Source organism: Plasmodium falciparum (assembly GCF_000002765.6).
Source record: "Plasmodium falciparum 3D7 genome assembly, chromosome: 13".
NCBI lineage: Eukaryota > Apicomplexa > Aconoidasida > Haemosporida > Plasmodiidae > Plasmodium > Plasmodium falciparum.
The window spans coordinates 565,326-588,506 of NC_004331.3; the positions used below are offsets into that span (position 1 = coordinate 565,326).

General features: G+C 18.6%; 6 protein-coding genes across 6 annotated transcripts; 2 read left to right on the top strand and 4 right to left on the bottom strand.

Moving 5' to 3' along the window:
* Positions 1 to 910: 910 nt before the first annotated feature.
* On the top strand, positions 911 to 2,908 carry PF3D7_1313200 (methionyl-tRNA formyltransferase, putative; the record flags this gene model as incomplete). The annotated part of the gene is made up of 1 exon (XM_001349833.2): positions 911 to 2,908. One exon carries the CDS (start codon positions 911 to 913, stop codon positions 2,906 to 2,908), a length of 1,998 nt encoding a protein of 665 aa, XP_001349869.2.
* A 430-nt stretch (positions 2,909 to 3,338) lies between these two features.
* Positions 3,339 to 4,210, top strand: PF3D7_1313300 (peptidyl-prolyl cis-trans isomerase, putative; the record flags this gene model as incomplete). Its single annotated transcript, XM_002808963.1, has 3 exons — positions 3,339 to 3,583; positions 3,725 to 3,998; positions 4,088 to 4,210. The coding sequence occupies 3 exons, from the start codon at positions 3,339 to 3,341 to the stop codon at positions 4,208 to 4,210; spliced, it is 642 nt and encodes a 213-aa protein (XP_002809009.1).
* A 304-nt stretch (positions 4,211 to 4,514) lies between these two features.
* On the bottom strand, positions 4,515 to 7,007 carry PF3D7_1313400 (DEAD box helicase, putative; the record flags this gene model as incomplete). Its single annotated transcript, XM_001349835.1, has 1 exon — positions 4,515 to 7,007. The coding sequence occupies one exon, from the start codon at positions 7,005 to 7,007 to the stop codon at positions 4,515 to 4,517; it is 2,493 nt and encodes an 830-aa protein (XP_001349871.1).
* Positions 7,008 to 7,843: 836 nt separating this feature from the next.
* PF3D7_1313500 (conserved Plasmodium membrane protein, unknown function) lies at positions 7,844 to 13,154 on the bottom strand (the record flags this gene model as incomplete). Its single annotated transcript, XM_001349836.1, has 2 exons — positions 7,844 to 11,940; positions 12,038 to 13,154. The coding sequence occupies 2 exons, from the start codon at positions 13,152 to 13,154 to the stop codon at positions 7,844 to 7,846; spliced, it is 5,214 nt and encodes a 1,737-aa protein (XP_001349872.1).
* Positions 13,155 to 14,200: 1,046 nt separating this feature from the next.
* Positions 14,201 to 20,290, bottom strand: PF3D7_1313600 (conserved protein, unknown function; the record flags this gene model as incomplete). Its single annotated transcript, XM_001349837.1, has 1 exon — positions 14,201 to 20,290. One exon carries the CDS (start codon positions 20,288 to 20,290, stop codon positions 14,201 to 14,203), a length of 6,090 nt encoding a protein of 2,029 aa, XP_001349873.1.
* Positions 20,291 to 21,689: 1,399 nt separating this feature from the next.
* PF3D7_1313700 (Maf-like protein, putative) lies at positions 21,690 to 22,484 on the bottom strand (the record flags this gene model as incomplete). The annotated part of the gene is made up of 1 exon (XM_001349838.2): positions 21,690 to 22,484. The coding sequence occupies one exon, from the start codon at positions 22,482 to 22,484 to the stop codon at positions 21,690 to 21,692; it is 795 nt and encodes a 264-aa protein (XP_001349874.2).
* Positions 22,485 to 23,181: the final 697 nt, after the last annotated feature.

Sequence of the window (23,181 nt, forward strand, 5' to 3'; positions counted from 1 at the left end):
ATAAGTAAAAGATCTTTTGATTAATTATATAAGCATTTATAATTTTTTAATATAAAACTTTATATTTCTTTTATTCTTCAGATTATTTTTTCTCATAATACATACATATATATTTTAATTTAATATTAGATTGTAAAATGATTCTTATATATATATATATATATATATATATATATTATATATGTATGTATATTTTGTGTATTTGTTAAAAGATTTTTTTTATTATTATAATTTTTTTCTTAAATTATATTATAAAATAAAACAAAATATTTATATATAAATATTTATTATTATTATTATTATTATTATTATTAATATTTATTTATTATTTTTTTTTTTTTGTTTGGTGAAAAATATTGATTAAATGTATAATTTCATTTTTATTATTATTTGATTTATTCTTTTATTATTTTATTTTATTTTTTGTAAAATAAGTTTCTTCAGTATATATTAAAGTAGTAGCTATTTACCAATATAGCTTATTTTCCTAACCTCTTAATATATGCTTAAATATTCTTATATATAATAGACCATATATATATTATTTTCTTATAAAAAATGAAGTTAATAAAATAATAGGGTCCAATCTAAGAAATATTCGACCCCTTAAAAAAAAAAATTAACATAATATAAAATATAATAATATGATTACCACATTATAAGAGCTATAAATATATCGATATATTTTTTTTTTCATGAGGAAAAAAACGGAAAAAAGAGAATGTATACAATAAGTTAAAAAGAGAAATGTAAAGAATTAAATGGAAAAATATGTATATATATATATATATATATATATATATATATATATATATATGTATATATATTATACATATTTTCTTTTATTATGACAACATCTATTTGATGATTTTTTTTATTTCTTTTCTTATTTCCTTTCTTGAACTAGAATATGTATGTAAAATGTTTCTTTTATGTGATACAAATATTATTTATAATATTTTTAAAATGTCATTGTTATAAAATAAAATGTTTTAACATATTAGACCTCAATAAAAAGAAATATTATTCTTTTCGTGAACATATTAATTGTGAGCATATAAGAAATAGCGTAAATCGAAATAATTTGTCAAATGTTTTATTAAGAAGAAGAACAAAAAATGCACTTGTTAAAGAATTATATGTTTCAAAGTTAAAAGATAATTACAAAACACATACCAATTTCATAAGGACAAATAATATATTCTTAGAAGAAGATAAAAAAATACAAGAATGTAATATAAATAACATAATAAATAATAATGTGGACATTCAAGAAAATGTTGAAAAATATAATATTTTATATAAAAATCAATTGGATGATATTAATATATTATATATACTTCTTTTTAATACATTAATGATATATAAGAAGAAATATGATTTTTTTATGAACGAAAATTATATAAGGTCTTATTATTATATATATAAGAATAATCTAGGAAGAGACAAAAAAATATACAATACTAAGAATTACTTTATTAATACATTTAGTATTACTTGGTATAATACAATAAAACCATATATGAATAATATATTTTTAGAAATTTTAAATATAATAGAAAATACACTGGGTAATAAAATATTTTATATAGATATAAAACAAGAATTGAATAAAAATAGAGATGAAATTATAAATACATTATATAATATATATAAAGGAAATTTTAGAAAGCGTGACAAAAAACCTATCAAATTATTATTTATCGGAAGTAATGAATACAGTAATTTATGTTTCAAAATTATTTTATTAATAATTAAAAGATTAAGAAATGACATTATATTAGACAATGTTATTACTAAAAGTCCTAGAAGAAAAGGAAGAAACTTGATTTTAAAAAAATCAAACGTAGAAGATGAAGCCATAAAAAATAATATCAATGTATTTTATTATGATAAATTAAAAAATAATATACACATGTTACAGAATAAAAAAATGGATTTATGTATTTCGATATCTTTTGGAGAAATATTTAATTGTAATTTTTTTAAAACTATTAAATCTAATATATTTTCATTACATCCAAGTTTATTACCTTTTTATAAAGGTGCATCTCCTATACAAAGGAGTTTATTAAACAATGAAATATTATATGGATATTCTGTATTTTTAACAACCCTAAATATAGATTCAGGAAATGTTATAATGAAAAAACCTTTTTGGTTTAATAGTAACTATAATTTTAATGATATAATTACAATACTCTTTACACAAGGTACATTATCTTTATTAAAAAATATTTCGTACTTGGCTAATTATAATAAAGATATTCCACATAAAAATATATATAATAATAACATATGTGAGGAAACAAAAAATAATTTAAATCAGAACCATGTGCAAAATAAATATGACAGTGAAATTAATATACACAATTCTAATTTAGAGAATAAAAATAATTCAAGGAATAATATATTACCATTGAATATTAATAATGTGCTAAATAATTATAATAATAAAATGTATATACAAAATGACTATAATATTAATAATAATTATGCACCAAAAATTAAAAATGATGAAAAGTATGTATGTTTTTTTTGTTCTACATCATTATTTATACACAATAAAATAAGGAGCTTTATAAATTGGCCCAAAGCAGAATGTACACTTTTCCTTCTTCAAAATGAAGTTATAAAGCCCCTAGAAATCAAAATTATTAAATCATCTTATGATTTAAATAATAATTATAAGTTTATAAAATATGATGGATTAATAAATACTCATGATCAACATACATGCTTTGATAATATTCCACGTAACTTTGTATACATTCAAAATGACTCCTTAAATATATTATGTAAAAATAATACGTTACTTAAAATATATAAGCTTCAACAAAAAAATAAAAAAATTGTTGATGCTATGTCATTTATTAATAGTATTAATAAATGTTCCCTATTATATTAATAAGAACAACAACAAAAAAAAAAAAAAAAAAAAAAAAAAAAAAAAAAAAAAAAAAAAAAAATATATGTATATTAACTATATATATAAATATAACTATATATATATATATATAATATATGTGTGTAATTTTTTTTTCTTTTTTTTTCTTTTCTTTTTTTTATTTTATTTATTTATTTTTTTTTGTGCTCAATTTTTTTTTAATTAAATATATATTTATTTATAAATATTTATATATTTCAATTCCTCTTCTTTTTTTTTTTTTTTTTTTAACGAATGTTTGAAATTTTTTTATTTTCTTAATTTATTATTTTATAAAATAGAAAACAAATAAATAAGAAATGAAAAATTCCAAATATAAAAAGTCAAAAATATCTTAGAAAATTACATAAATATTATGTTTAATATGTTTATAACAATATGATTTAGAAAAATGGTGTATTTTAAAAGATTTTTTTTTCATAAGAGGCATAGAATTCTCTCCATTTTTAATTCCTATTTTTTTATGAAAAAACAGCTACTTAATAATTTAAATAAAATTCTTTTTATATCATTAAACTCGTACTTTCTAAAGTTGTTATTTTCGAAAAATACATATATTTATTATTTACAAGAAAAAAAAAATTCTTATTTGGAAAAAAAATATAGACCCGACACTCCTTATAAGAAAACAGAAAGGTTAGAAAAAAAAAAAAAATAAAATAATAAAAATAAATAAAAATGTATAAAAGTATATAAATAAATAAAAAAAATATAAAAATGTTCAAACATTGATATGTTACTTAAAAAATGTATACATAGAATTAGTTTTTAATAAAGTGGAATAATTTATAGAGACCTAATCGATGGTGTTTATGATACCGTTGAAGAAGGAGATACAGTGTATATACATTATCAAGGTAAAACAACAAATGATTTTCGTATAATTGAATCCACATTTAAGAGTATTATTCCACCTAAAATTATTGCTGGGCATTATGACCAAAAACATATAAAAGCTATTTATGAAATGGTAATTGGTATGAAAAAAAATACAAGAAGAGAGTGCATTATTCCTCCTTATTTGGCACACCCAAACCATTTTCCAACCCAAGTAAGAAAAATAAAATACTACTACATATATATATATATAATATTTATATTGTTTTTGTTTTTTTTTTTTTTTTTTTTTTTTTTTCATAGCCACTTATATACGAAATTGATGTTGTAAGAATTGTAAAAAAGAATGCTCAAAATAAAACAACCCTTCAAAAACTTGAAGTAAAATTAGAAAAGATAATAGATACTATATGTTCTTACTTTTAACTTGTTTTCAATGTAAAATACAATTTTCATTTATTTTAATTTTTTTCTTTTTTTTATATTAATTAAAAGACGCTTCTAATTTTTTTGTTTAATTTTAATTGATATTTTTGTTTTTTCAAAAATTAAAATATTAGGAAGACTTCTTTACAATATTAAAATATATATATATATATATATATATAATTATAATAATAATATGTTTACAAAAAAAAGGAAAAAAAAAATTTACATATAAAAAAAAAATGTCACATAGGTTTAAATATATACATATATATATATATATATACATATATATTTTCTTTTTTTATGTATTTTCTTGAAGTTCGTCCAATATACATGATGCAACATAATTCAAATGATTCTTCTCTTGATTCTCCAATTCGTTATTTATTTTTTCATCTATAACCGGATCACTTTTTAAAGATAATTTATTAAAATATACTTTTATGTTATTAAACCAATTATTCATAATATTAATATTTTTATCATTTTCCAGTGTTACCGAATAACCAATTTTTTTCCTCCGTCCTACACGACCACATAAATGTATATATTCGTTTACATTTTTTGGCTTATTACATAAAAGTACCATATCTAGATTGTTTATATGAAATCCACGTATAGAATCAAAGGAACTTATTATTATAGGATATTTATTTATATATGTATGTTTATCATCATTAGGAATACTTTTTAAATCTTTTATGTCTTCATAATGTTCACACATATTATTAATATTATCATTATTATATCTTAAGGATATCTGTAACTTTTCATGTAATAAAACAGCGAATATATTATTCATTTCTAAATATTTTTTTAACTGTATTAGGGAATAACCATTTTTTATTAATATTAAAATTTTTTGATTTTTAAAAGTTTCTATTATTTTATGAATTTCTTTTATTTTATTTTCATATGTTTCATCAGTCATTAAATGATAAAAATGATAAATGGTACTAGGTAACTTAACTTTTATGATATATTTTTGAAATGCATTTTCTTCATTCAGATAATAATTCAAATTATATTGTTCATTATTTTCTATTTCTTCTTGTTCATCATTTATAATATTATTACTATTATTATTATCATCAATATGTTCATTTGAACTGGATAATTTTTTTTCAGATATATTTTTTTTTTTTTCATTATTTTTAATAGGTATATCAATTAGGTTTGTTATATTATCGATTCTTGTCATACCATCATTCTCCTTGTTATCTAATAAATTTTTTTTCTCTCTTAATATATAAATTTTTTTCTTTGCATTATTTTTATTTAAACATAATAATTTAAATATTTTTCTGTGTAATTCTCTATTTAAAGTACTAGAACAACCAATAAAAATTAAGTTTTTCTTATTTATATACATTAATGTCTCTAGAATAAGATAAGCTGTTTTGCTTTTTATGTTCTTTTTATTTTTTAATAAACTACGTTTACTTACAGAAGGTAATAATTTATCAATTTCATCATAGAAAATATATTTTATACTTTGTAAGAAATTCTTTAAGTTTTCTTTGTCTAGATTTAACAAATAACTTCGGAAACATGTGGGTGTACCTATAAGATAACGTACACCCTTCAAATTAACCATATGATGTAATTGACTTCTACTATTATTATTATTATTATTGTTACTATTATTGTTACTATTATTGTTACTATTATTATTGTTGTCATTTATTTTATTTTTTTTTTTTACTTTACTTGAACTATTATCTTCATTCAAATTATCATGTTCTAACATATATAACTTATTTTCCTCTATATCCATAGTATCCTTATTATTATTAACACTATGTTTGCTAGTATGATGCATATAATGATCATCACATTCATTTATTTGTATATGTTCCATTTTATTTATACATTCTTCTTCCTTAAAATTTTGTTTTTCTTTATTTTCATTTTTATAATCTTTATCAATAAATAATTTAATTAATGATTCATTTTTATTATTCATAAAGGACAAAATATTTTGTGCTACTTGTACACACAATTCTTTTGATGGACATAATATAAGTACTTTTTCATCCTTCTTCAATTTGGTTTTACATTTATTTTCTATCATTAAGTTTGTATATTCTTTGATATCTGATATTTCTGAATATTTTTCACTATAAGGTATAAACCGATATTTATTCTGATTAAAATATTTTCTACTTTTATTTTTTGATTCATATATATTTCTATCTATATAATCATTTTTCATAATATATTCTTCTCGCTCTATATCTTCCTTAAATATAAATTCACAATTATAAAAAAATTTCAATATCAAATAATATAAACATATAGTTGTTTTACCACTAGATGTTTTAGCATGCACTAATAAATTATTATTTCTTTCTAACAAATAGATAAAATTTTTTTGCATATCGCTTAAATATTTAATATCTTTGACATTTTCATCAAAATTACCTTGAACATAATTTATTTTATTTTCATCATTTTGTCCCCTTTCAATAAAAACAGTATTTTTAACAAATGCATGTTCATTATTTGCAAATCCATTATTTTTCTTTTTTAAATAAATTATATTATATTTCCTTTTTATATCATTATCCAATAATCTAAATATGCCTCTATTATTATTATATAAATTTTTTATAAAACAACATCGTATCTGTTTCTTACCATTTCCCCAAATCTTCTGAGCATATAAAATATTTATAAAATAAAGCAAGAAAGAAATAATATATCTGTATGTTTTTTTATAATTCTTTGTACTATTCAAATGAAATATGAAAAATATTAACAAAAACAATATTTTATTTATATAATTTTCCATATAACTCGTTTTATGATGAAATTTTAATAAATAAATAAATAAATAAATATATATATATATATATATATATATATATATATAGATAATTATATATGATTATATTTATATATATATATCATAATTAGGTGTGTTTCCATCATATAAATTTTCACTATACTCAAAGAGGTTTTATGTTTTGTTACTCATTTTTATGACATCATCGTTCATACGTTTTTGCAAAAAAAAAAGAAAAAAAAATTGAATCTTTCTTTTCTAATTCATTATATCACACTAAGAAGAGAATATTTACAAAGGAGGAAATATACACATATAAATATATATATATATATATATATATATATATATATTTATTATGTATCAATTATATTTTAAGTATAAATATATATTTTTTATATTTATATATTTGTTTACTTTTAACAGATTTTCTTGTAACATGAAAAATGCTAAAAAAAAAAAATATATTATATATATATATTTTTCAATTTTTCATGAAAAGAAAAAAAAAAATCAGGTATTTTTTCCTTCATATATAATAATAAAAAACACTTCCACAATAATGTATATATATATTTTCTTTTTATATGTATACATGTGCATATAATATAAAGTATAAATATAATTTATTATTTATTATATATATATATATATATATATATATATGTTGCTTTTCAACAAAAAATAAAAAATAAAATAATTAAAAACAAAATATATTTTAATATAGGCAAGCCATTATGGTAATTATTAATAATATTTATACATTAATTATTTTATGTTTTATATTTTATGTTTTATATTTTATGTTTTATATTTTATGTTATTTATTTTTATTCTTTTTTTCATTCGTCCCGCTCTTTTGTAGGGTCCATTTGGACTTTTTGCAAATACTGCTTTAATGAAGAAAGTTTACTTTTACTTTCAACAATTTCTTCTTCATTCATATCAATTTGATTATTTATTTTATCTATATATGCATTAGATGAGTTAACAAGTTTGCTTTGAAATTTCCATTGTAATTCGACTTTACGTAAATCTAATATGATATTATTTATTTGTTCATTTAAATAAGTATATTCATTTTTTAATATTGTAGACATAAAATTGATTTTTTTACTATCTATTTGATTTTTAAATTTTTGAAAATATACCAATATATTATATGTTTCCATTTTAGCAAATTCTTTGATTTCTTCTTTTAAACCTTTCCACTGTTCACTACTTAAACGTGTTAATATGAAAGCTTTATAATCTTCTTCATCATATTGATTATTGGTATCATTTTCTTTTTGTTCTTTATATATAAGGTTTCTTTTGTTATTATTTTTATTATTATTTTTAATATCATTATTATTATTATTACTATTTTTTTTTTTATTATTATTATTATTGTCAATGTTGTACATAAAATCAGTATTCATATTTTCCATATTATACATACTGCTGTCACCATAATTGCTTTCAATATTATATACTTTATCACTACTAATATTATCTGTATTATTACTTTGTTTGCTTCTGTTTTTTTTTATTATTATGTAACTAGATAATATAGGGGCAAAAAGAGTATATATAAAAAGGAAACGTATGAAAATCAAATGAGGTAATATTATAACGAAAAAATATAAGGTACTATATTTTAAATATATTTCCATTTTTACCATACCTATTAATATTAAAAATGAATATATCACATGCTCATATATTGTTAGATTTTGATAATTATCTATACCGTAATAAAAGAAATAATGAAAAATAATAAAATGAAAACATACAAATAATAATAATAAGACACTTTTTAATATCTGCAATCTATTATAATATAAAGCCTCATATATAACTTCATTTTTAACGTACTTGGATAAATAAAAAAACATATTCATAATAGTTAAAAAAAGAAACAGATAAAAAATATAAATCATAATAGAATAAAAGGAAATGGTATTTATATGAATATCAAAATAACTATCTAATAAAATTTCATTATAATAAGAAATTCTATTTATATTTATACACAAAGCTAGCCAAAATAGGACTATTAATATATGTAATATAAAAATAAACAATTTTATAATATCACATTCAAAAAGATATGTAAGATATATTTTCAAATGAAGTAACAAACTTAAATTATATTTTGTTGTTTTATTATTAATATTAGCATTGGAATAAAAATTATCAGGATGATAGTTCATATTAGAAATATAATTATTGTTTAAAGTAAAATTATTTTCATTATAATAAGGACCATAATAATTTATCTCCTCATTATTCATGTTATTATCCTTATATTTATCGAACATAATATTATTACCATAACTATAACTATTACTATTATCATTATTATTATTATTATTTATATTTACTACATTGAAATTATTTGCATTGTCCATATTTTGTAAATTCCTTCTATTATTATCATTTCTGTACATAAAATTCTCCATTTGTGTATTCATAATATGTGTCATATTACTATTATTAGAATGAATAGTACCTTTCAAGGAACTAACGCATAAGTTATAAAAATAAAAAAAATTTGTATAATAATACTTATATATAACTATTAATAAAGATAATAATATAATAAGATAGAGAAAATTTACGACTACACCAATAAACTGATATATATTAAAAGAATTAAAAAATAAATGATCAAACTGTATATATTTTGATATATAACCAGTAGAAGTAAAATGAAAATTTATTTTTACTAATATATTATGATGATCATCAACATCAGATAAAATAAATGATATTTCTAATTCTTTTATAGAATCATCAATAAGGGATAAAATATCATTTAAATTATTTTTCAATATATTTTTTTCATTTCTTATATATGCATAACATTTATCTTGTCTATTATTACATATTATATTATTATTATTATTATTATTATTATTGTTATTATTCAGATTATCACTTATATTTATTTCTTCTCTTGATGTCATACGTATATATATTTTACCATATAATAAGTCATATATTTCTATCCATTTATATGAATTATGATATATAGCATTGTTACCAAATAAATCTGTACCATTTTCCAAATATACAGGAAAACAATTTTTTATCCATTCTATAATATCATTTTTGTTTTTTATTTTATGGAAATTTAAATATTCATTATTAATACTAACATTTAAACTTTTATTTTCGTGATAAAATTTCATATTGGTGAATAATTTATCACTACTCAAGTAACTTACATTTTCAATTTGATATTTTAACAAATTTTCTGTTTCACTTATTTTCTTAAAATTATTTATAATGAATAAACTACAAAATATTAATAAACCCATAAATATATAAAAAAAACAAATCAATTTTTCACTTTTTTTATTCTTCGTTTTTTTATTATACTCCTTTAAAATATATTTTTTTACATTATAAGAAAAAGGTAAAAATCGATTTCTCAAGTTAAAAAATATATTTATAAATTTTTCAATTTGGAAAATATTTTCTTCATTTTCCTCCATCATATTGGAAGAATAAACCTCTTTATTAGTATTCGATTTTTTCCCTAATTTTATGATATCTTTATAATTTAATTCTTTATCTATATTGTCTACATTTATTTCACAATCACTTGAATTATTTAAAGGAAAATTGTAACATTCGCTTCCATCTTCGTTCATATATTCAACATTTCTTATATTATTTTCTTCTGAATTGTCATATGAATTTTTTGAAGTATTACTGTTATTATTTTTTATTGTATCTTCCTTTAAATCTGATAGGGGTAAATCTTTGCTGAGTTTGGATTTGCTATTGCCATCTTCCTCGGAATTGTATTCAACGGTATTATTATTGTGTATGTTTTTATGATGACTCTTATTATGATAAATGTTTTTATTGTTACCCTTTCTATTGTGCGTATTTTGATCGTGTATATTTTGATCGTGTATATTTTGATCTTGTATATCTTCATCTTGTATATCTTCATCTTGTATATCTTCATCTTTTATATATTCATCTTTTATATATTCATCTTGTATATATTCATCTTGTATATATTCATCTTGTATATATTCATCTTTTATATTTTCATCTTTTATATTTTCTTTTTGTGTTTCACCTTGTTTTTCATTTTCATTTTTTTCTATTTTTTCTTTTGTTTTTTCTTTTTTTATTTCGTTTTGACTTCTTTCATCATTACATATATTAGTTTCTACCGTTCGTTCACTTTTATTATACTCATTATTTTTGTTGTAAATTGACTTTCTTTTCTTATATGCTCGAATTTTTATTCCCTTTTCCGTGTTATTATCTTTACTTAGAGGTCTGTTATCTTTAAAATGACGCATATACCATTTGTACATTTTCTTATTTCTCTTAATATATGATTTTATGGCCAAAAAAAAGATAAAAGAAAAAATAATCGTGAATATAAAAAAAAGTGTTGGGATGAAATAAAAATAAGGTAAATTATTTCCCTCTGCATTTATTATTGATGATATATTAAATCCTTGAAAGTTTGCAAAAACTAAACATATATTTAAAATATAAGCATAAAGCATATTACAATTTTCATTTTCAAAAATATTAAAGACCTCATAACGATACATTGAAACTATACATAAATATATGAAAACAACGATTAATAAAATAGAACAAGGATATAAGAAATCCTTTTTAATATTCTTCTCAACATTATTATATTTTTTTATTAACAAACCATAATTTTTTATAATTAAATAATATGAAAATATAAATGTTATGAAACATGTAAATATAAAAATGTATTTTGTCCATTCTATATACAATATAACTCGTTCAATATCGTAAAACATATTTACAATACTTTCTGAGTTTGCATTAGCATATAAGGAATCTATTTTATATTTCCCATTTTCATATGTAGCATTTAAATTGGGTACCTTATATTGAAATAGAACATAAATACCTAGGCTTAACATATTTAATAAGACACACACTAAAAAGGGAAATATATAAATGTAAATATATATATATATATATATATTTATTTATTTATTTATTGATTTATTTTAATTTATTTTTTTGTAAATTACCTATGATCATAAATTTGCAACTATACGTTTTTACATACAAATTAAAACCGACCAGGAAATAAGTTCTCACATCTTTTAATATATACGTAATAAATATACAAAGAAATACAAAAAACGAAACAACGAAATACAAATTGATTTGATTACATGAAGCTGACAATGTAACTATTTCTTTATATGTTTTAGTATTAGGTAAGAAAGAAAATTTTAAAGCATTATATGATATAAGATTTAATATAGGATTATATAATAAATAATCTAATGTAACTGTAGCTATATTATAATTTGTTAATATAACAGCTGGTATAAAATATGGATATGATGTTGTATAAAAACTATTTTGAGATAACATTTCTTGAATTTTATTATAATCATTTTCACATATTATTTGATATAATCCTCCAATCTTTTTATATGATTTTTCATATGAAAAGTTATAATTCCATTTTTTATCAAAATAAGGATAACTAATATTTTGTTTATTTTCTATTTCCTTTAAAAAATTAGTATCTGAATATATTTCATATAATTTTTTTTTATTATAAATTTTTTTTATTAATGAATCATTACTATTATTATTATTATTATTATTATTATATAATCTCATAGTTATTCTCCAACAATTTCCAAATATAATATTATTATTGAAATATTTTTCATAAGATACATTTTTAACAAATTCATTTTTTATCCATGAAGCTAATTCAAATTTATTATTTATATTTTTAAATGTTGTATAATCCTTTTTTCTAGATTCATATGAATAATCATTATTAATTTTTTTTATATTATCACTCAATGATTTATAAAAAGTTTCAGAATAAAATGTAGACTCATTTATATTATTAGATAAATCATTTTGGAAATTTCGTACTTCTACTATATTATATGAAAAACTGTAAAGTACAAAAAACCATAAAATTATTAATATAATATCAATATTTATTAATTTAAAAAATCTCTTTTCCTCTTTTATATTATCTCCCAATAAAGCTACATCAATGTATTCTTTTTTCTTCTCTTGTGCTTCTGTATATTTAAATAATATATTAGAATACACTTTTAAATATTTAATATTATTTTCGTTTGATATAGGTTCTTTATCTATATCCACCATTTTCGATCTTTATTCTATTTATATTCTTAGCATAAATATTGTATTACATACATATATATCCATTTTAAATAAGTAAGTAAATAAATATATATATATATATATATATTTTTATTTATATATTTATTTATTTATATGTCTATATTTTTTTTTTTTTTTTTTTTTTTTTTTTTGGTGAGATGAGGGGAGCAAAGAAATTTGGATCTATACAGGTGTAACACCAAACAAATTACGATTATATCATATTGATATATTATATATATATAATATTATATTATATTTTATGAATGGAATTATTTAAACAATATTATCATTTTTATTACAAATATTTATACGTCATATGATTGAACTTTCAATGCACATATGGGTATTTTTTTTTTATTATATACTTATCAAAATGTGTAAGCATTATATATTTTTTATAAACATAATATTCTATTTGTATGTTTATATTATATATTTTACTAAAAAAAAAAAAAAAAAAATTATATGTATAATATATACCAATAGTTACATATTCGTACATGTAACATTATTTTCAAACTTTGTATCTTTTATATATTTCATTGTATTTTAACTTTTTATTATGAATTAAAAAAAAGAAATTATTCTCCCTTTTATAATTGACAAATAATAAAAAAACAAAAAATCATACCTACATACATGTAATAGACCAACAACTCCTACGTCAAAAAGAAATATATAAGAAATATTTATGTTATTTTGTGTTCATTGAATATATGTGCATATATTATAATAATATATATATGCACATTTATGCATAAAAAGAAAATATATATATATTATATATATATATATATATATATATATAATACTTTAAAAAATAAAATAAAATTAAATGAAATACATACAACAAAATATATAATATGAATAAAACAAATTATCACACATCACAAAAAAAAAAAAAAATAATAAATAAAATATAATAATATAATAATATAAAAATATACATATATATATATATTATTGCCCACTTATTGTTGTTTTGTTTTTTTTATTTCATTTTTTAATATTTATACAAAACGAGTTTAACAAGAATATAGGTTCGGATTTGTAACCCTAATATTAGATAACAAATCTATATTTTTTATTATATCCTTTTTATCAAAATTCGACAAATGCTCAGGTTTGTTATTATTGTCATACCATGATGTATGAAAATTTTGATCTATCACATTTGTGAAATGTAAAAATTTTGTTTTTTCCCTATTTAATAAGTATTGTATATATTCTGAATATTCATCATTATTATTAATATTATGTAAAGATTTGATATGATATAAAATGAGTTGTTTTTGCATAGGTGTTAAAAAAATTTTAAATAGATCGATTAATACAATTAATTCTTTATTATTACATGTACCTTTCATTACATTAAAAAATAGTATATCAAACCATATACTTGGATTTAAAGAATAATTCATTTCATTATTAGTACATTTATTAATATTATCATCACATTTCAAATAACAATATTTACATATATCTTCTATTTCAAAATATGTATGATCAAATAAAATTTTTTCTACAGATATATAATCATAATCTTTTGTGTAACAGCTTTTTTCAAAAAATTTTTTTTGTTTATTTAAATGAAAATGACTAAGTTGATAATTAAGCATACCATTAATATTATTATGATGATGATTAATATTATTCAATAAAATATCATTATATATTAGGTTATTTATATTTATATTTTTATTTTCATTTTTTTCCATCACATTTTTTATAATATCTTCATCACCATCATCATTATACTTATTATTAAATAAAATATTACGATTTCGATTTTTGTCTTTCATCAATGTTAAATTATTTATAAAAGGAGATGAATTTTTCGATAAAACGATTGCTAATAATTTGGAAGCAAACATAATTTGTTTATTCATACATAATGATATTACTTTAATTTTTAATATTTCTTTTATAAGTTCATATATTCTTTCAATATCATCATTATTCATATTGATTTCAGTTTTATTATTATTATATGTTATATCATCTTTGATATAAAAATTACCAAATATATCTTTAGCATTTACAACAGCATAGTTTTTTTTATTTTTTAATTTTTCATATAATATTATATATAAATTTATAGCTTCATTTCTATATTTGATATTTTTTTCATTTAAATATTTCTGTTCAAAATTTATAAAATCTGATAAGCATATTTTCTTGTTAATTATATTATTATTACAACTATTTTGTTTTAATGATATATATGGATAATACGTAATTAAATCTTTACAACCTATATATTCTTTCATTTGTGCTAACTTCAATATTATATATAAATCTAAATTTGGAATATATGTATTACTATTTGTATGTAATATTTGTAAACATTCTTCTGCTAGTTCAACGGCTTTATACACATTCCCATTTTTCTTCAAACATTCTGCTAATAAACATTTATTTTGTACTAACAGAAAAGTTGGTATTTTTCCTTTAATACAATATTGTAATGATAAATTATAATATTTTATTGCCTTTGCAAATTTATTTAAAGACATTAATATGTTACCTAACATGATTAATGAAAATATATATATAAAATCAAAACAAATATCATTTAATCTACTTGAAAGAATATGATAGCATCTTTTTGAATAGTATAATGCATTTATTAAATATTTTCTTTTTAAATCCATTATATTTTGATTATACATCATATTTCTATTATCATATTTTTCATAACAATCCTTTTTATCTTCTATATCTATATCATTCCTTTTTTTTATACCTTCGTTTTCGGTGGCATTCGCTTTATCATAATAATATTGCATTAATAATATATTACACCATAATGTACTTATATTATATTCCCCATCATAATATTTACTAAATTGTGTTATTAATTTATAAATTAATAAAGCATCTTGAATTTTTTCCTCTTTTAATTTACACTGAAATGTTAAAATAAGTATATCTCTTTTTATTGTTCCGATACTTGGAATATTATTATAAATATAATAACATACCTTTAGACATTTTTCTATATATCCATGCTCAAAATGTATATATGCCAAATGAAGAAATATTTTAGCTAATTTTAATACATTTTTATTTATATTAAAATTTAGTAATAAATAAATTGCTTTCTTTGATCTTACATAATTTATACATTTCATTTTTTCATTAAGAATACAATAAGGATGACACGGTATATTATATTCATATATAAAACTTTTTATTTTACTACATGTACCAACAGTACTTATATTATGAATACTTAAAAAATTGCTCATTTGAACACCTATTATATCTACAATGTTTTCTTTTAAATTATTTTTTATTTTAAACTTTTCTTGTAATAAAATATTTGAATATAACTTTTCAATATTTTTGTAGTACCATGTACAATATAATGGGAGGCAAATCTTAGATTTTGGATAAAAAAAAGAAAAATGATTTCTTTCAAAATACATTTGTTTGTCATAATTATTACAGTTATCAAATAATTGATTCCCTCTCTTTTTATATGTATTCATTTTTTTAGTGTTTTCATTTTGTTCATATTTATTAGGATAATATTTGTTTATTTCATCACCTACTTGTGAGAGTATATTATCATCTATCATATCTTCTAATAATAAATATACATTTTTCAAATTTGTTTGATTATTTGTATTATTTGAAAAATTATTCCCTTCAAAAGATTTTTCATCATGAGAGTTATCAATTTGATTATTAATGTTTTCATTGTCATATAATTTGTTTATATGATGGTTAAATGATGAAGAATTTAAATTATTTTTATATTTATATTTATTATCTTTGCTAATTAAATGATTCATGTTATTATAGTTATCATTTACATAATTATTTTGTAAGATATTATTTAGGTTTAAATTTATATTGGATGAAAAAATATTTTTTAAACTATATATATTAGGAAAAGAAGTTACATCTTTTTTGGTAGAAAAAGTAGACATATCATTCAATGTTAAAGGTAATTTAATTTTATAATTTTGTTTGCATTCATTAGTAAAAGATATACCCATATGATATTCTATACAAAGGAGCAAACCGTATATTTCTATATCTTTTATATTTATATATTCATTCAAATTGATATTATATTTTTTAATACAATCAGGTATTAATATATTATTCCAAAATGTTAAAGACTCTAACGTATTAATATTTAATGTTAAATTTATTAAACGTATTAATAATTTATGAGGTGTTAATTCAGGGAAATAGTTCCAATCAGATATACATTTCTTACATAAGCACGAAAAAATCATTTTCCCCTTTTTATTTCTAGATTGACAACATGCATTGCTATCATTAATAAGATTATAATGGTCATTATCTTTTATATATGTATTACTATATAAGCAATATTCCCTATTATTATTATTATTATTATTATTATTATCATTATTGATATTATTAATTTCATTATTACTACATGTAGTGGATGTATTATTGTCCATGTAATTATTCATACCATGATCCTTTCCTTTTATTACATTATTAAATTCTTGATTTGATATATTCTTTACTATAGTTCCATTTTTTAAATGATTTATTATAAATGAATGTATGTGTTCATAATAAATACACTTTAAAGTACGGGCAATAAGTTCCCTACATACCATTTCTGATAAATAATCAGGTATTTCTTTTTTTAATAAATAACCTAACTTATTTATGTTTATACCATGAGAATGATATACTTGTGTTATATCATAACTATCTGAAAAATTTAATAAAAAATTAGATATTTTGGGTATGATATAATTATCAATATTATTAATACATTCCTTTGTAGCTTCTTTTATTTTATCTATATTATTATTATGATTTTTATATTCATCATATTTTATATTTATGGATTTAGTAGTATTACATAGTGGTTTTTCATAATAATATTTTATAAATTCATATCTTAATCTTGTAATATAATTTTCCTTATCCATATTTAAAAGTAGAAAAGGAGGTAATATTTCTTCTGTTCCTCTTATAAAATATAAATTATCAATAATTGATTTATATATTTTTACATTATTTTTATTTTTTAATATATTCAGTTCAAAATAATTAGATATACCAATAGGTAAAATACAACAATCATAATTTATATAATGACTCATTTGTTTTAATTGATCTGAAAATTCTATATCATATTTTTCTATTTCTAGCATTATTTTTCCATAAAATTGGTCATTTTCTTTACTTTTTTTTTTTCTTTTTATAGAGTTCAATTTATTTGTACATAACATATGTATCTCATTTTTGTCTACGCAGGTATTATTTATCATATCCATATAATTATCACCGTATTCATTATTTGTAAAATGATCACTTTCTCTTTTATCATTCATTTTATTTGACGTATTATCCATTACATGACTTGAAGGTAACCTATCTTCATCACTCATATAATCATTCATATCAGTGTGTTCGTATATATCTTTTATTATATCTATTGGAATATATTGTTCATTTAAAGGGATTAATGGTTCTGCTATTATTCTCATACCCATAAAATCAATTTGGTTAGCTATAGGCAAACAGAATTTAGACTTTCTTTTTAAATTATATATACAATCACATAAAACCATTTTACCTTTTAAATCATTATTATATATTTTTCGTGCAATATTATAATTTATATTATCCTTTGTACTTCCTAGAACTATAGTAAACACTATACTATCAAATAAAAATATTAAATCATCTTCAAATTTAGGTTTATATATTTTATAAATATGGGGATAGTTCTCTTTATTTATTTGAACAAAACATTTTTTTAAATAATTATTTAATTCATCATCTTCTATATTTTGTACAAATAACGAATATACTAAACCACATGCACCTATATTACTTGATGCATGAAATAATTCTAATTCATTAAAAAATTCTTTTTCTCTTTCTCCTTCGCTTTTTTCATCATACATATAATCACTCAAGGCCCAAATATTGCGAAATGCAAAATTTATTCTATCATGCCAATTAGAACTTAAATAGGAAAGTTCATTTTTACATAGGCTGTTATATAAGGGATGACTTATATCCAATTGGTAACTTCTGGTAGGTTTTATATTTTCCATTAAATTGTTGTATATCTTAATTTTGTAATCCACCGAATTGGATTCTATATTATCATCATCACAAATATCATTATTATTTTTATTGTTATTATTATGATTATTGTTTGATAATATTTGGCTCGATGCTGGAAAACTACAGGACATATTTTCTTCAATTTTATTACTACTAATGTTAGTACTATTATCACTATAATAATGATAATTTCCTTTTTTCTTCTCCATTATTATTATATTTTTTTTTTTAATAACTTTTTTTTTTTTTTCTCGTTCAGTTTTTACATTATCATATTTATCCTTTAGAATACTATCATCATCCTTCATTTTACCTAACAACTCTTGAATATATGGAGCTTCTGGTTTATTTATTTTAAAAACATAATTTTTTTTTAATAAGTCATTACTATCTGAATTACTTCTACATATACTCCCATTATTTACATTGATCATTTTATCATTCTTAATTACATTTGTACTTTTTATGTTATTATTTATATTTTTAGTACTATGTACACTCTTTGGTAGTTCTTTTTTCTTATTTTGTATAGGAACTTTTTTTATATATTTTTCAGTATTTTTTTTTAATACTGTTTCTTTATTGCTACTTTTTGTAACACTGTTAATAGAGTTATTTTTTTTAACCACAATTTTCACATTCAATCCATCATTATCTTTTATTATTGTACTTTTCTTTTTCAAAAATAATATATTTCTAAAGTTTTGATAACTAAACCATGATGGAGATTTACGAATTATCCTTTTTATATGGTTATGTGTTGTTTGTTTCTTTTGAATATATTGTTTTGGATACCCTTTGTGTGTATATTTTGAATACTTTGCGTATTTTACATTTACCATGTTCTTTCCATTATCTACACCCACATTTGATTTCATATTATTATATGTTTTATTTTTCTCCGTGTTACTCCTCAAGTAATTATTTAAATTGTTGGTATTATACATTAATGATGGATCTACATTTTTATTTATTACACCATCTTCTTTATTTTTTCTTTTTAACGCAAACAGTTTTTTCTGTAGTGTAGTCATCCTTGTTTGGTTTTTTTTTTTCTTCTTTTTTTTTTTTAATATATTATCTTTATATGTTCATAATAACTATTATTTTTAAAAAATTAATAATATTAATGTAATATTTAGACACCGTTAAAACATCAAAAAAAAAAAAAAAAAAATAAATAAATAAAAAGAAAGAAAGAAAGATATCTTTAAAAATGCAATAATATACAAATATGTTATCTTAACATAATTAAAAAATGTATTTTCTCTTTTTAATTATGTGTTACTATTATTTGTTTTATAAATAAAAAAAAAAAAAAAAAAAAAAAAAAAAGATATTTGGAAGCTTTTAATATAAATGTATCTACATAAGATAATTAAATTAAGAAAAAAAATACTTTATAACAATATATAAATATGAATATTTATTTTTATTTTTGATTCTTTTAATTTATAATTAAAAATCGCATATAAGTGATTAACCTCTAAGTTTCTATTATATAGAAGAAAGTAAGACTGATAACAAAAAGAAAAAAAAGTTAAAAAGATAGAAAAATAAACATATAAAAAGTGCATATTCATATATCTACTAAAGAAGTAACAACATATATATTCTAATTATTCATTATCACAACATAACATATATATATGAGAGATATATGGAAATAAAAAAATGTGTATATATATATATATATATATATATATAATACATTTATATACAGAAGAAATACATATATACATGTAATCAATCTTTCACATATATGTAATATGTAATATTCTGTTTAAAATTTATACAAAGGAAAAAAAAAAAAAAAAAAAAAAAATTAGTTCCTCTTTTACAAATATATACATTTGTAAATACATTAAATTTATATACTTTATAAATGACAAAAAAAAAAAAAAAAAAAAAAAATAAAAAAAAGTATCTCCATAAGAAAATATATATTTCCTTATTTTTAATAGTGTATCATTTTATTTAAATTTTCATATTCTTCATGATTTGTATTTTATTCTGCAATATAGTGCTTGTGGTATTTGATGGTGGCAAACATATGCCCTTTATTCCCTTTCATATTATTATATGATAATAATGTATTATATTGGTATGTTCCCTTTTTCTCTATAAATGGATATGCATTTATTATTTTTACAGTCTTCTTCTATAAAATATGTATTATTATAAAAAAAAATATATATATATATATATATATATATTTATTTATTTATTTATTTCATAGGTTATATTAGTGTCATATTTTTTCTTATTTAAATAATTCTTTTAAAAAGAAAAAATATTAGGAAAGTTAAATATTGTAGAAACAATTAAGATATATATGTATATAATAAAAAAAAATACATGGTAATATAAGAATATATATATATATATATATATATATATATATATATATATATTTATTTATACTTTTTTGTATTATACGGAGAACTCTTCATCTATGTATAACTTTGTCAAAAATTTAGACAATTTATTTATGGGCAAACCCATAACATTATAATAACAACCATCAATTTTTTTTATAAACTGGGATCCGACACCTTGTATAGAATATGCCCCTGCTTTATCATATGGTTCTTTAGTATTTATATACTGTAAAATATCTTCTTCCATTAAGTCATCAAAATATACTTGTGTTTTCTCAATAAAAGTTATGGGTATTTTTTTTTTATATAGAAATATACATACAGCAGTAAATACACTATGAACATTCGATGATAATTTTTTTAAAATATCATGTGCATGTTGTTTATTTACTGGTTTTTCTATTATTTCATTATTTAGTGTTACAATGGTATCACATGATATAATAATTTTAGGTAATGGTTCAAACTTACTATTTATGTTCATTATTTCATATTTATTATAATCATTTGAATGGTTACTATTGTTTTCTCTCTTTACCTTGATATCTAAATCTTTGATACCATTTGAAGTTATATCTTCAGTTTCTGTATTATTAGAAAACCATACACGTTCAACAACATTCAAACCCTTATTTAATGCATTTTCTTTAACATAATCTTCAGCACAAGAAAAAATATGCTTATCTAAATTTTCTTCGAAACCTGATTCACAAATATATAAATTTTTTATACCCATTAACTTCATTAATTCAATCCTTCGAGGCGATTTACTAGCCAAAAGAACCCAACATCTATCCTCACTCTTAAACAAATCTCCCGTTCCAATAATATGAGAATATTCCTTCATATTTCAAAAGATAGAAGATAAATGCTTTCTATTCTTCAAACAAAAAAAAAAAAAAAAAAAAAAAAATAAATAAATAATAATAAAAATAAAATGTATTATAAATGTAAATTAATATTATATAATTCTATTTATATTTAAATGTATATTTAGTATTATACATAGTTGTTCTTCATTTATTTTTTACAATAAAATAAAATAAACATAAAAGTCAAAAAAAGTAAACTGACAAAAAAAATATTATATATGTATTTATTATACTTTAAAAAATACGACATTTAAAAAAATATATTGGAATATATAATAATATATTTTTTAGCATACAATCTTTTACATGTTTCTTTTTATATAAAAAAGAAGATTCTTAAAAACAAAGGTGTAATAATATATATATATTCATGAATATATATCTAATTAAAAACATGGACTTAAATTGTTCTGCTTTGAATTTTATTTTTATTTATTATTTATTTTATTTGTTTTTCTTTTATTTCTATCTTTCATTCTATTTATTGTTAAATCATTAAAATATATATATATAAAATTAAATTAAAACAAAGTTTTTATATATATTAACATATAATAGTTTTTTTTATTATTATTATGAGTAAAAAAATATTTTGACATAATTAGAATATATGTATAATATATAACAACAGAGATATAAAATATCATATATATTTAAAACAATATAAAAGAG